This window comes from Elgaria multicarinata, chromosome 16, assembly GCF_023053635.1.
Source record: "Elgaria multicarinata webbii isolate HBS135686 ecotype San Diego chromosome 16, rElgMul1.1.pri, whole genome shotgun sequence".
Classification (NCBI taxonomy): domain Eukaryota; kingdom Metazoa; phylum Chordata; class Lepidosauria; order Squamata; family Anguidae; genus Elgaria; species Elgaria multicarinata.
The window spans coordinates 8,371,871-8,385,716 of NC_086186.1; the positions used below are offsets into that span (position 1 = coordinate 8,371,871).

The 13,846-nt window shown below is 46.8% G+C and overlaps 1 protein-coding gene across 4 annotated transcripts in view; it reads right to left on the reverse strand.

Moving 5' to 3' along the window:
* Positions 1 to 1,943: 1,943 nt before the first annotated feature.
* The window catches only part of CGNL1 (cingulin like 1), an 80,401-nt gene continuing 68,498 nt past the window's right edge, over positions 1,944 to 13,846 (reverse strand). For 3 of the 4 annotated variants that reach the window (XM_063142842.1, XM_063142841.1, XM_063142843.1), the window contains exons 14-19: positions 13,723 to 13,812; positions 7,756 to 7,839; positions 6,812 to 6,936; positions 5,462 to 5,570; positions 3,592 to 3,755; positions 1,944 to 2,225 (exon numbers count right to left, since the gene is read on the reverse strand). In XM_063142842.1, the coding sequence (XP_062998912.1) occupies positions 2,090 to 2,225; positions 3,592 to 3,755; positions 5,462 to 5,570; positions 6,812 to 6,936; positions 7,756 to 7,839; positions 13,723 to 13,812 (708 nt within the window). In that variant the 3' untranslated portion in view covers positions 1,944 to 2,089. The remainder of the gene's footprint in view (positions 2,226 to 3,591; positions 3,756 to 5,461; positions 5,571 to 6,811; positions 6,937 to 7,755; positions 7,840 to 13,722; positions 13,813 to 13,846) is intronic. The other variant, XM_063142844.1, reaches the window with a different exon arrangement.

Genomic DNA, 13,846 nt, shown 5'->3' on the forward strand with positions numbered 1-13,846 from the left:
GGCTTTCAGATATTCTTTCACCCCCACGACAAGACATTTCTCTCCAAGCTCCCCTGGGAACTTGTAACCAGTATGAACTATGTCAGATGTAAGCAAGATCGGCTGAACCCCAAACTGCACCAACACTTCAGAGAACCCATTAAGTGTTGCGCCCAGGAGCTGCCATTTGTAGCTGGGTCTTCAGTGATTGCACTCAGCTTCGTTTATTCAGACACTCAAAGTAATTCAAGCCACGTGAACTGCTGCCCTCTCAGCCTGCCTCCCCACTGGAGCTGCCTATGACTTCTGCTCTCACTCAATGGCGCTACCAAGCTTTAGCGTGTGGGGAATTGCTTGTGCCTGCACAACCAAAGGCTCGATACTTTGGATCCAAGCAGTTGAGATTGGAATTGGTCTTCTTCAAAGCTGGGTTCACACACTGAACTCCCACAGCCCTACCTACTCTAGTCCAGATGCAAGGTCTCCTTCATCAGGATTTGTTCTTCACCCCTCACTTTCCATGGAGAGCTTTATTCCTTTTGAAGCGCCAACTGTAGACCCATATGCAAGCAACCTTGCAGAAATACTTGCAAGTTTTTCTTTCTTTTTATAACTGAAGTTACTGAAAATCCCAAATGTTCTCTTTGGGATGCATTAATATTTGTTGTGCATATTTGGGTGAAACAACAGATTGAATGAAACCTTTAAAAACACATATAAAGCCCTCGCAGTACATACAAGAGCATGTTTATAGACATGTTTATAAGCTAAAACTCAAAATGCACGATGAGAAATGCCTTCCTTTATTGAGAAAGCCCCCTGTAGTCCACCACAGTAGAAGATCTTGGCAAAGCATGATAAGCATAGTGACGCATTTCATCTGCGGGCGAAAACCTGTCTCTGGCCACACCGTTTGGTAGCTCACAGACTTCTGCACCAGGCTCTAGCCAGCAATTGCACCACCTGCTTCACTTGAGCTCAGGGGCTTCTCACGCCAAGAGCTTTGCATCAATCCTGTGCCAAGGTGCTTTGCTGGGTCACAGTGAAGCTGGGCAATCAACCATGGGACCCTAACTGAGCCAAACGAACATAACAAACGCCGTTGCAAATCCACGGGAGAACCTACTTGCTCAACACGCCGTTTTTATAAGTGGCAGAAGGGCACAATGGTCCAAGTACCATGGGATGCTGCTACTGCTGCAGCATTTTCATTTGCCCTGAAAGCCCTGCTAAGATCATTGGATGCTCGTTCATGCTGAGGTCATTGGAAGCAGAGCCTACATCCCAGGAGCAAAGTTCCCTTGTGAATCACAGCTGCCTAACCTATCTGTGAAAGGCAGCAGAAGGGCATCCTTACTCCCTTTAAAACCACTGCAGAATTAGGATTGGTATTTGGGTACAAAGTTTCTGGTTGAGATTTCGCTCCTAATGCTCTACAGCTGAGTAAAAGCTTTTCCCAACCTTCTCTGGATCATCCTACTCACCAGGGGACCATAAAATGTCCTCGCTAAACTCAGGGAATGTAATGGATTTTTTTTTAAGCTTAAAAATAGTATATAATCAATACAGACGTCTGCGCTTTATATGTGCTCTATAAAAACCATGACACTTTACAAAAATGGTGCTAGAATGGTCCATAAAAATGTCTAATTTAAAATATGTACATTCTATATTGTACATTCTTTCGTATACTTACATCGATTAAATAATACCCTTTGAGCTTTCTCTGTCTCGCTCTTTTATCTGTAGCATCCATGATAGACAAATCCAGTCTAGCATTGCTTAGAAGCAGAATGCTCCAGCTCCTTAGAACAGAATTTTTAGCAACAATCCTAGTTCTGCTCTGAAGCATGACCTTAATTTAGCAATACTGCACGAACACATACACAAACACGATTGCAGGCACTTGTGGTACTTCTAGGTGGCTTGGAAGGGCAAGTCCTTCATGTTTTCATGGATATTTATTTTTGAAATATCTAAGTCTGAAAATGGCACATTCTGGAGGGGTATATAAAATTCACCCGGCACTAATATTCCTGTAGCCACTCTGGGTTCTGTAGTTCCTTGTTTTTCAACCATCAAGGTTGAACATCCATAACTGGCTTCCGTTTCAGCTTTTGATGTCATCATCTTTTAAGAATTTAAACCCCGAAGGTGCTTCATAAAGACTCTCCCCGTCAGTGCTGAAATCGTCGTCATCGTCATCGAGGTCACTCAGCATCTTACTCGAGGCCTTTTTGCGCCTGCTAAAGCAAAAATACATCAGGATTTTGTATCGCAGAAAATGCCTACGAACTATTTGGGCTGCTGCTTTTAGGTTTTGGAGACACTGGCTGACTCAAGGGGGAGTCACCCCCTTGCCCGCAAAGCCAAGAGAATGGCCAGTTTGGACCTGTAGTGGATGCCACTGGCTCCTTCAGAGTAAGGAGCACTGTGTGTCTGTGCACACAGTTCCTCTGACTCCAAAAGAAGTGAGTCCTTTGGTGACTCAACACTGAAGACTCGGAAATGACCCCCCTACTTATGTCTGGAAGCAAGAGGGGAAAGGCCTCAATTTGGACCGGCAGTGTGTTGGGCTGGATGGGGAAATCACACCCAAGTGCCATGGAACCCCCCAAAAGTACAAACCAAGAAGGGCAGGGGCTGTGTTTGCTCTAGCAGAGGAGGAAGAGGAATCTAGCATCCCAGCCCCCAAGCAAGGAGACCTTCGTGATTCCAAGCCCTCCCACTGAAATGTAAGACAACAAAAGGATTCACTGTGCAATCCACAAAGTCTTTATTCAGTTTAAAAAAAAAACCCTCTTCACATCTGAAGCAACTGTGGAGGCTAAGAGCTGTCCTGTAAGCTTAATTACCTAAACAAAGCAAGGCAGTTGCCTATTTTTTTTATTTATTATGTTTATATCCCGCCTTTTTTCCTCCAAGGAACCCAAGGCGGCATACATAATCCTCCTCCTCCTCCTCTCCATTTTATCCTCACAACAACAGCCCTGTGAAGTGAGTTGGGCTGAGAGTGTGTGACTGGCCCAAAGTCACCCAGTGGGTTTCCATGGCCGAGTGGGGACTAGAACCCAGATCTCCCGACTCCCAGTCCAACACTCTAGCCAGTACACCACACTGGCTCTTAAATGGATGGTTCCCCGCCATGCCTGACAGACGTTCACTGGACTCCTGCTTCAGGGAGGGTCCTCTTGACACAACTCCTGATATGCAGCTAGTCTGGTGGACCGCCTCCCACCCCATCTCAATTCTGCCTGCTTGATGTCAATTCAGGGTCCTCCAGGATCTGTCAATTCCAATGCTCCCTCCCTCTCTGACAAAGACTGAGTTCCCAGGGAGGAGGGAAAAGATGATCTCTGAGCCTGGGCCTCCTGTTGGATAAGCTCCTGGGAAGATTCCTCATTGACTCTTGGAGAGTCTTGGGGAACTTCCTCCCCCGCTCCATCTTGGATGGGGTTCTTTTAGTTCTGCCTCTGGGTCTGAAGCCAAACTCAGGGAGTCCGGGCCCCATCCTGAGAGAGCCAAGGCAGCAACAGAAGCTTGCAACTCTCTCGGGATCATGGGAAGGTTGGGTCATGGCATGAAAAACCACCGACGCTCCTCTTTTCCCACCTGAGCTCCTGTTTGATTGCATTCAGCTGCCCCTGCAGTTGGTCGTTCAAGTCAACTTGCTCTTCCAAATCCCTCTGAAGCTTCTTCTTGGCACTCTCGAGCCTGTCTATTTCCTCTTCGGCTTCCTCCACCTGGCGTTTCATGGCTTTCAAACGCAAGCTCAGCTGCGGGAGAAGAAGAGGAGGGGTCCATTAGAGCTTAGGTGGAGAACAGGCCATTAATTGCCAGCTGCCCATGACAGGAGACCATGGAGTGACATCTCTGCCTCTGCATGAGCAAGGAAGCCATCATGGGGAAAGTCACTTTGATGGAGAGAGGGTGGCTTAAAACCTCACTTTTAAGTGTTCTCAGGCTGCAGCTCAGCCACATCCTGCAAGGAAGGAGCTGCAGCTTATGAGAGGCAGTGATGGACTAAATGGGCATTTAGCCTGCCCCAGGGAGGCAATGCTGCTGTTACCAAGAGGGTTATTTAGGTTAAAACCAGGTGCTGGTTTTAACCTATAAAGCCCTACATGGCTTGAAACCACAATACCTGACGGAACGCCTCTCCCGACATGAACCTACCCGTACACTGCGCTCAACATCCAAGGTCCTTCTCTGAGTTACTACTCTGAGGGAAGCTCAGAGGATGGCAACAAGGGAGAGGGCCTTTTCAGTGATGGCCCCCCAATTATGGAATGATCTCCCCAACGAGGCTCGCCTGGCGCCAACATTGTTATCTTTTCGCCGCCAGGTCAAGACCTTTCTCTTCTCCCAGGCATTTAACAACACATGCTAAGTTTGTTTGTTTTTTAATGGACCCCAGAACAGTTGTTCTTTAAAATGGATACTGTTTTATACTGTTGTTTTTCTATTTTTGATGGTTTTAAATTTTGTATACCTTTTTAGTGTTCACTGTTTTTAACTTTTGTAAACCGCCCAGAGAGCTTCGGCTATGAGGCGGTATATAAATGTAATAAATAAATAAATACTTTTTTCCCAAAAAATGTCAAAGGAAAAACAAACAAACAAACAATGATCTGTGCATTTTGCCTTCTGCTGTCCTTCCAAGGAAGGGACAAAATGACCTTTAGAATGCCTCAAACACAGCAACCTTCCCGAAAAAGCCATGGGGGTGGACCAGCATAGAGGACGGGCCAGTTCATGCTTTGTAACGGTTTCATGATTTTATGTCTTCATCTCAGAATTGTGAGCCATCTCAGGAGCGCACTTAGGTGAAGGGGGGGGGGGAACGTAAACTTTAAAAGGATTTATTTATTTATTTTATTACATTTATATACTGCCCCATAGCGGAAGCTCTCTGGGCAGTTTACAGAAGTTAAAAACAGTAAACGTTAAAAACAAGTACACAAAATTTAAAACCATCAAGAACATAAAAACAACAATATCTTTTAAAAACAACTATTCTGGGGGCAATTAAAAAACAAACTACTCAACATATGTTGTTAACTGCCTAGGAAAAGAGAAAAGTCTTGACCTGGCGCCAAAAAGATAACAATGTTGGCACCAGGCGAGCCTCGTCGGGGAGATCATTCCATACTTGGGAGGCCACCACTAAAAAGGCCCTCTCCCTTGTTGCAGTCCTCCGAGCTTCCGTCGGAGTAGGCATGAATGAAGTAGGATAAATGAATAGAGTATAGGCAACGCAATCCCAATATTGTAACGTAGGATACTGATGACAGATGTCAGCCAATGTATTCCCAAATTGTCTTGCAGTTTATTAATGTTTTATTTGTTTAAAAAAATCAATAAAAATAATTATTAGCAAAAGGGGGAAACGTAAATTTTAAATAAATAAATAAATACAAGAGTCCCGTAAATGTGGGTGATAAACACAATGGTCCAAGAGACCCCTTCCCTTCCACTTTACCTGGTCCTTTTGGTCCGTCAGAGACAGATGTTCATCATCCACCTGCATCATGAGCTCTTTCACTTTCCTTTCAAGCCGGCGGTTACTCAGCTGGAGGTTCGCCCGATCCCTAGGATGGCAGGCGATAGGAACATGCGGAGAGGAGCAATGTAAGAACGGAAGGACAGAATTTCCAGATCAGACAAAAGGCTCGTCCTTTCCAGCATCGTCCTTTCCGCAGCAGCCACCCAAAGGCCTCTGGCACGCCCACAAGCAGGACACAAAGGCCACAACACACACACACACACACCCGGCCCATTATTCCCCTGGCCCACAGCACCAGGTATCTCAAGGTACGCTGCTTCTGAACATGGAAATGCCATTTATACACTACCCTCTGTATTTTAGTGGGGCTCTGGGGTTGTATTGTAGGGTGACCCTCTGAAAAGGAGGACTGGGCTCCTGTATCTTTAACAGTTGCATAGAAAAAGGGATTTCAGCAAGTGTTATTTGTATATATGGGGAACCTGATGAAATTCCGTCTTCATCACAACAGTTAAAGGTGCAGGAGCTATGCTAGAGTGACCAGATTTAAAAGAGGGCAGGGCACCAGGGCCGGGCAAAGCTGGTAGTAGGCCTGGGCCAAATTTTATTTATTTATTTATTTATTTATTTATTACGTTTTTATACCGCCCAATAGCCGAAGCTGGGAAATGTAGGCCCCATTTCAAACTGCTCATTAAGTATTTTTTAATCAGTTCTAAATACATATGAACTAGAACGGTTTATAAAAAAGGTAATGGCAAGCACTTTTATTCAAGATGTATAGAAGACATCACTTCTTCACATTCACAAATGCTTTACGTGCTTTTCTTTGGGCAAATTCATCAACAACAGAAAAATCAAGCAACTTTGCCCAGGGGGACTTGGAATAGGCTCCCTCAAAATCGTAGGCCCATGCCAACTGCCCCCGCCCCTCTGCCCAGCCCTGAGGGCACCTGCAGCTTTAACTGTTGTGATGAAGAGGCAAATTCACCAGGTTCTTCATATATACAAATGACACCTGCTGAAATTTCCTTTTCAATAGAACTGTTAAACATACAGGAGCCCTGTCCTCCTTTTCATATGGTCACCCTATTTTATTGTTTTTTATGGCTTTGATGTTATTGTAATCCTTGCATTCATTTTAAATATCGTATGCTGTTTTGAACGCTCGTTTTAGAATAAAAAGGCATGTACATTTTTTGAAACAGATCAGACATTTTTTAAGTTAACAGAGGTTCCGGATCGCCTGAATTCAGTACTGCAACTCTTGAAGTAGCTGGATGCCTCATCACGGGGATGCCCAAGTTCCGCTGCAGTCCTGTTTACCTCTCTTCATTCTCCAGCCGCTCCTCCAGTTCCATGATCCTGGCTTCCATCTGAACAAGAAGCCCGTCTTTGCTGGACCTATACGAGCCTTCGAGGTGAAGGATACGACTTTTCAAGTCTTTGTTCTGAAGTAAGAATATGCAGAGTTTATTGAATAGGTAAGGCCAGGCCCCAGGACTTTCTGATGCCCAAGGCAGAAGGAGAAAACGAAATTCGACAGTGGGTCATGCAAAGTTATGCACTTAGGTTAAAAAAACAAAACAAAACAAATGCATAGCTGGCAAAGCAATAGTACAAGTGAAAAGGCTCTCAAGACTGCCGTCAATCACAAGCCGAACATGAGACAGCGGTGTGATGCAGCTGCAAAAAAGGCTAATGTGATTCGGGGCTGCATTAATAGAGTCATAGTTTCCATGTCACTGGAAGTTACTAGTTCCACTTTATTTTGTCAGAATTCATCTGGAGTACTGTGTCTGGTTCTGGGGGTTCAGAAGTGTTGAAGGTATGGAAAACAAGTCCTACGAGAAAAGTTGAAGGAGCTGGTTCTGGAAGCTATATGAAACTTTTGCCTTTCAAAACATGCAGTCAATGCTATGTAACGTGGAAACGATAGATCCTTTTGAAAAGGAAAAACACATGTTCCGTTTTGGATAGCTAAAATGCAGGCCCACCACAAGGTGGCACTCTGCTCCTTCAGACCATCCTGGGCGAGTTTTTAAGGTGGATTCTTCTTGCGTACTTTCATGATGGGTGCCCAAACTGGCTGATAATCCGTACTGTCTGCCCTGGAAGAAGGTCCTGCTCCGTAATCCCAAATATGAGGGGCTAGGCTGTGGACACTCACCAGCAGTGGGAAGGCTCAGAGGCCCTTTCCTTTAATATCCACACATCGCAGTACTCAGCCCTAAGCTGAGCATGGGCAGAAACAAAGCTGCAACCCTTACCTGTCTTTCCAGCGAAATCTTGTCGCACTCCAGATCCTGTCTCGCAGCCCTTTCCTGAAGTAATTCACTCCTCATTTGCTCAATCTAAAGTTACGGAGAGACAAAAAAAAAAGAAGCCTGGAACTACAGAAAAGACTTCTTAATGTGGATGTAGGAAAGGAAAGGAACCTCTTGTGCAAGCACTCGAGTCATTACTGACTCCTAGAGGGACGCCTACTTTCGCTGATGTTTTCTTGGCAGACTTTGTAGCAGGGTGGTTTGCCATTGCCTTCCCCAGTCACGGTTACCTTTCCCCCAGCTAGCTGGGTACTCATTTTACCGACGTTGGAAGGATGGAAGGCTGAGTCGACCTGAGCCGGCTGCCTGAGAACCAGCTTCCGCTGGGATCGAACTCAGGCCGTGGGGAGAGTTTCGGCTGCAGTAACTGTCGCTTACCACTCTGCGCCCCACGAGGCTCTAATGTGGATGTAACAATGATGTTATTGGTATTAGACAGTAATGCTTCCATTGCTGTTTTTGCGCGGGGGGGGGGGGCGCGGGCTGCTTAATGGAAATTATTTCAGCAGGAACTTTTACTGGAGTGAAATATTTGTGTTAGGCTAGATATCTTAGGTTCTTCTTTGTGTTTTGAAATTTTGGGTTAGCTGTGTTTTGTTTATTATTAAAAGCTGCCTAGGGAGGGTTTTGCCCAGAAGAACTATAGCTTTTAGAAAGAAAGAAATTATTTGAAGAGGAACGGGAGGTCAATGAAGACTCCACCACAAAGTCCACTTTGGCATTGCACGCAACGCATAGGACCTGGGAAGGGCGCACTGGGCTGTGTCCTGGTTCTGACGATACAAACTAGAAAAGCCTCCAGCGGTTTGCAATAAAACTGATGAAATCGTTACAAACACATGCAACATGAGGAAGTGCTGATTTAATTGCAATAATGGACAGATTACTCTAATTGGGGGCTGCGTAACCCAGGCACTTGGGGGGCAGTTTTCTGCAAGGGGGGGCTCACTCCAGCAGACAAGTACAAAGTGACAGTGCTCCCCAGACGTGTGCAGGCCCACGCAAACACACACACAAAGCAGCATGAACTTCTGAAAACCGTGTTGATGTCTGGACTTCGGAAAGGTCATATCTGCGGAATGACCCCTGTCCCGCTTCTGGGTTCCCCCCCCCCCCAAGGCTCTTGTTATTGGGGTCATGTGGAAAACTTTCCTATAACTGCTTCAGAAGGTCCAGACAAAATAAAATTCTGAAAGGCAAAAATTTTTTAATGAGCGATCAGTTAAAGACACCATTTTTAAATGGAGAAAGTTTGTGGGGTGTGTTGGATGTAGCCGGTCACAGTGAGGTTCCACACACTGAGCCATTGTGTTCTGAGGCTGTGAAATATCTGGCCGGCCAATCACTGGGTCTCACATGAGGGACGGATGTAGGGCAGCGCGTGCTACAGGACTGAGGTGATGGCTGCTGCTGTTGCTGAAAGATGCATCCAAGTAGAAGGGGCAGCAGAGAACTGTATATTGTTGCAGAATTCCCTGGGTGGGGAGACGTTCTGGGGCCAGCATTATGAAATTTATTATGCTTTATTACATTTCTTTACCACCCCATAGCCTAAGATCTCTGAGCGGTTTACAAAGATGAAAAACCATTAAAGATGGAAAGATTTAAAACTATATACATAAAAACACACAAACAGTTTCCTTTGGAAGGACTTCTAATTTTTCCATAGTTAAATTATGGAACTCACTACCACAAGACGTAGTGATGGCCACCAATTTGGATGGCTTTAAAAGGGGGGTGGGTAAATTCCTGGAGGAGAAGGCTATCAATGGCTACTAGTCCTGATGGCTATGTGCTACCTCCAGTATCAGAGGCAGTAAGCCTGTGTGCACCAGTTGCCGGGGAACATGGGTGGGAGGGTGCTGTTTCCACCATGGCCCTCTTGTGGGTGCCTGGTCAATAGCTGGTCGGCCACTGTGTGAACAGAGTGCTGGACTAGACGGATCCATGTCTGATCCAGCAGGGCCCTTCTTATGCTCTTTTGAGAGAAAGAAGAAAATATATACTATAAACATATTGGGGTAGCTTTGTAGTTCCTGCTTTAATTACCAATATACCAGCAGAGCAAAAGTAGAGGAAAACACTTCCCTATAAGAAAGCAGCAGAACCTGCATCTCTGGGATTAGGAAGTTGGCACATTGTTTTAACTGTTTTAATAGTTTTACTGCTTTTAAATTATATATTGTTTTAACTTGGTTTATGGTTTAATTTGTTTTTAGCTGTGTATATTTATTGTTTTATACTGTATGCTTTTATCTGTACGCTGCCCTGAGATCTTATTGATGTAGGGTGGGATATAAATGTGTTAAATAAATAAATAAATAAAATAAAGACTCCTTCGTCACAGTGCTCTCTACATTCAGCTGCAAATGTCCAGCAAGTCTCTTCTTATGTTCACAGCTATTGAAAGACCACCTCTTCCTCCTCCTCCAGGAACACACCTACTCCTTTCGTAAGGCAACCTGTGCAAGCGACCCTCACTACATCTTGCGACAATGAATCCTCCCTTTTAAAGTAACGATGGAACCCACTGCCATGAGGCACTGCGGAAGCTTATGCTTCCTCTTACAGGCATTGGAGGGGACAAGAGGAAGCGTGGGAGATGTTGGTCACAAGGCTGGGACCAGCAGGATCCAACACTAACTCAGGAACAACTTGCAAGCAGAGGGTGCAAAGTTTCATCATGAAACTGGCTGCCCCGTCTCTTTCTGGAACTCAGCAGGGCCCTGATCTGGAGTAGGCTCCAGTTTTGCTTCCTTCTCCTGAGCAGCGCTGGCAGAGGAGAGGCCTTGGACTACCAGAAGAACCTGATGTCTCCAGGTGGTGGTGGAAGGTCCCATCAGGGGGCGCTGAGTTCCTCAGTGGAGTTCCCTGTGCTCCCATCTCATCCAGGGCCTGCAGGAAGCCCCTTCCCCTCCTTCTTTTTGGAGGTCTTGTGCTCTTAGGGGTCTATGAACAGTTGATTCCTCCTGGCAACCCTGGACAGCACCTCTGGGCTGCTACTCCACACTGTGCCTCCCCTTAGGATGGAAGTAATATCAGCTGGCTGTGCTTCCAGGAGCAGCATCTCTGAGCATCCTCTTGCCCTTCCCAACGCATCGAAGAGCGCCTAATTCCACAGCAAGCGTAAGCTTCCCCCGAGTCGCTTCCGGTTGCAGCTGTCCCAGCTGGGAAAGGAGGCCTGGCAGGCAGCAAGAGCATCAGATTCAATGGGGCTTTATTTGAGAGCTCAGCGCCATGGGCCCGTTTCGGGACAGGGAGCAGCTGCGGCGCCGGTTGTCAAGGAAAAAGTAATTTGATTTCTAATAATAGCTTAAAGGCAGCTACAGGCACCGTCTTCCTCTCCTACCGGGCACACGTGCGGCTCACTAGCTCTCGAGAAAAGGAGGATCGGGAGAAAAATAAAGCTTCCCTGCCTCCTGTTCTCCCACCGGCTGACTCAGCAGAAACGCTCAGCTGCTCAATAAAGGAAGCTAATGGGGACGTCGATGCATCTCGGGCCGAAAAGGAGCCGCTGCCTCCGCATTTTCGCCTGCCCGCTCCGCACACCTGCGCCACGCGAGACGCAGGTGTGAGCCATCCACCGGGGACCGCTTTGCCAAAGGGAATGAATGACAGTGCCGGCGTAGCTACAGCCCTTGCTCATTTACTCTGCCGTCGCCATGGAAACAGGATCCTAGCGCGGTTACGAGAAAGCTGCTCTGAAGTCAATTAATTCATGCTCTGGCTGCTTTTGTTTCCTTTAGTTGGTGCGGGCCAAGAATGCCCCAAGGCAATAGAAGGAGGACGGCTACTTAACTTCAAGACGGGAAGAAGCAGTGGTGGTGACAAGCTAGTAATCAACAGAACTGGGATGAATTCTAGGAAGGGGGCGTCCAATTCCACGATGGCGCAGTGGATCGCTGATGGTACGCCAAGCCAAGTTCTCTTACGCCCACAGCTAGAGTGGGGTTCAAGTCATCCCCTTGCTTTGCAGATAATACAGAACTAGACGATGCATATGAAATAGATCCCAACACAGATCGATCCCCGGTTCATTAACTGGCATCTCCGAGTCCGGCTGGAAAAATTCCAGCCTGAAAACCTTGGGAGAGCCACGGCTGCCAGTCAGAGTCAAGAATACCAGGCCAGATGGACCAATGGTTTGATTCGGTGTAAGGCAGCTTTCTATGTTCCTAGATTTAGAGGCAAATTAAAGAAAATGATGGAGAGCTATAATCAGACCTCCCATTTCTTCACATTTTCGTAAAGGGAACCGCAGCCTCCCTCGCCTGATTCAGAGAGGTCTTTCACCATAGGCAAAGGCAAGGCCTTATTTTTCCATTTCATATCACTCCCCTTGAAGGTATTTTCCCGGTTAGGAAAAGATGTATGGATGGGTAACCCGTACGTTTTCCCTAACATAGCAAATCGTAGGACTTCCACCGGAAAAGAAGAAAATTGGGAAGGAGTTAACCTCTCCCTTACGGACGGGTGTGCGTCCAAACACGGCTCTCCCCAGTTCCAGTCCAACACTCTATCCTTTCTCTATCTGCTACATCGCACTGGTTGTACGGGGTTCCAAGTCCATAATTTCAAGCAACGTTACGATCTTGAACCAGACAGGAAGCTCATGGGCCACTTTGGCCATCAGAAATGAGTTCCTACATGGGCCCTCTGCCTGCCCTCCACTACCACCCCCACCCATCGCAGTTTTGATGCTGAGAACACAAGGGACCTGATCCAAGTAACACTATTCCCTTGAGCGCCCCCCCCATGCCCCCCATCACTACATTTCAGTTGTTTCTTTGCTACCACTTGCTCCAACCTACTAAAAGCACAGAAGCAGGACACGCTGGTGGGAGGGTGGGCAGTTCTGGTCAGTTGGCACCCGTTGTCACCGATGTTTACCAAAACAAACCCATTATTCTTCCTTGCCTTATTATGAATGCTTAGCAGACCCTGAAATAGTCTCCTGGGAATCCATCCATCCCTTGGACATCCCAACATGGGCTCAGAACAAGGCAACCTTTGTAACTCATGCATGAAATCCGCAAGTGCTTGGGACAAGCACCTATTTTGCCCCAACCCAACCTCTTCATTTATGTAATAGGCCAGTTATCCAGTTGCAGCTTACATTTCCTTCCAAGCTTCCAGTTAAAACCACTGCTGGGTCCCTGTTTGAGATTTCCATCCTGCGAATGGGCTGCAGTTCTAAAGACCCTGGGCTGAACACGGACGTGAGCCCAGAGATTTGGGAGTTCTTTGCATGCAGAATCACTGCAGAGGCCAGACGGGAAGTCAGGAATGCAAAAGGAGGAGAAGGTGACGCCGCAAGCCAACCCTGAACCTACCGCATTCTCCACCCCGGGGTGTGGCGACGATGGCCACAACTTCAGATGTCTTTGAAAGAAGAGCATAGTAATCCATGTGGGAGACATCTACCCACAGCTATTAGTCAGGATAACTCGGGGTGGCCAATCTCTTTCAGCCCTGGGGCAGAATTCAATTTCGGAGAAGCTCTTGTGGGCAACTCCCCATTGAGGGGGCAGGGCTAAAAAGGGGCACAGCTAAAAACACACAAAAAATACCAGCCTATTGTAGCTTACTTGCTGCCAGGAACAAAGCCTCGGAAGAGGCATTTCAGCCTCTTACAACGAGAAAAAAATGCACAGAAACCCGGAAATCACCAAACTATCCATGGTAGGACAAAAAGAGATTGGCCCCGTTCAGACAACACGTTAAGCCATGCTGCTTAACCACAAAATGGTTAATGGAATGCAGTGCATTCCGTTAATCATTTTGTGGTTAAGCAGCATGGCTTAGTGTGTTGTCTGAACGAGGCCATTGTTGCCCAGATGGCCAGAAGAAGGTATGGCCATCTGGGCTACACTGGAGGGACAACACAGCCTCCCCCACCCAGCCAAGTACCTGCTCTCTGCACCGGCTGATCCTTTCCGACAAGATATCCGAATTGTTCCGTTCCTCTTCGAGCTCCACCTCCAGCTGGGACATCTTGTCCTAAAAGGGACGAGGGAACTTGGGCTCAGTGCAA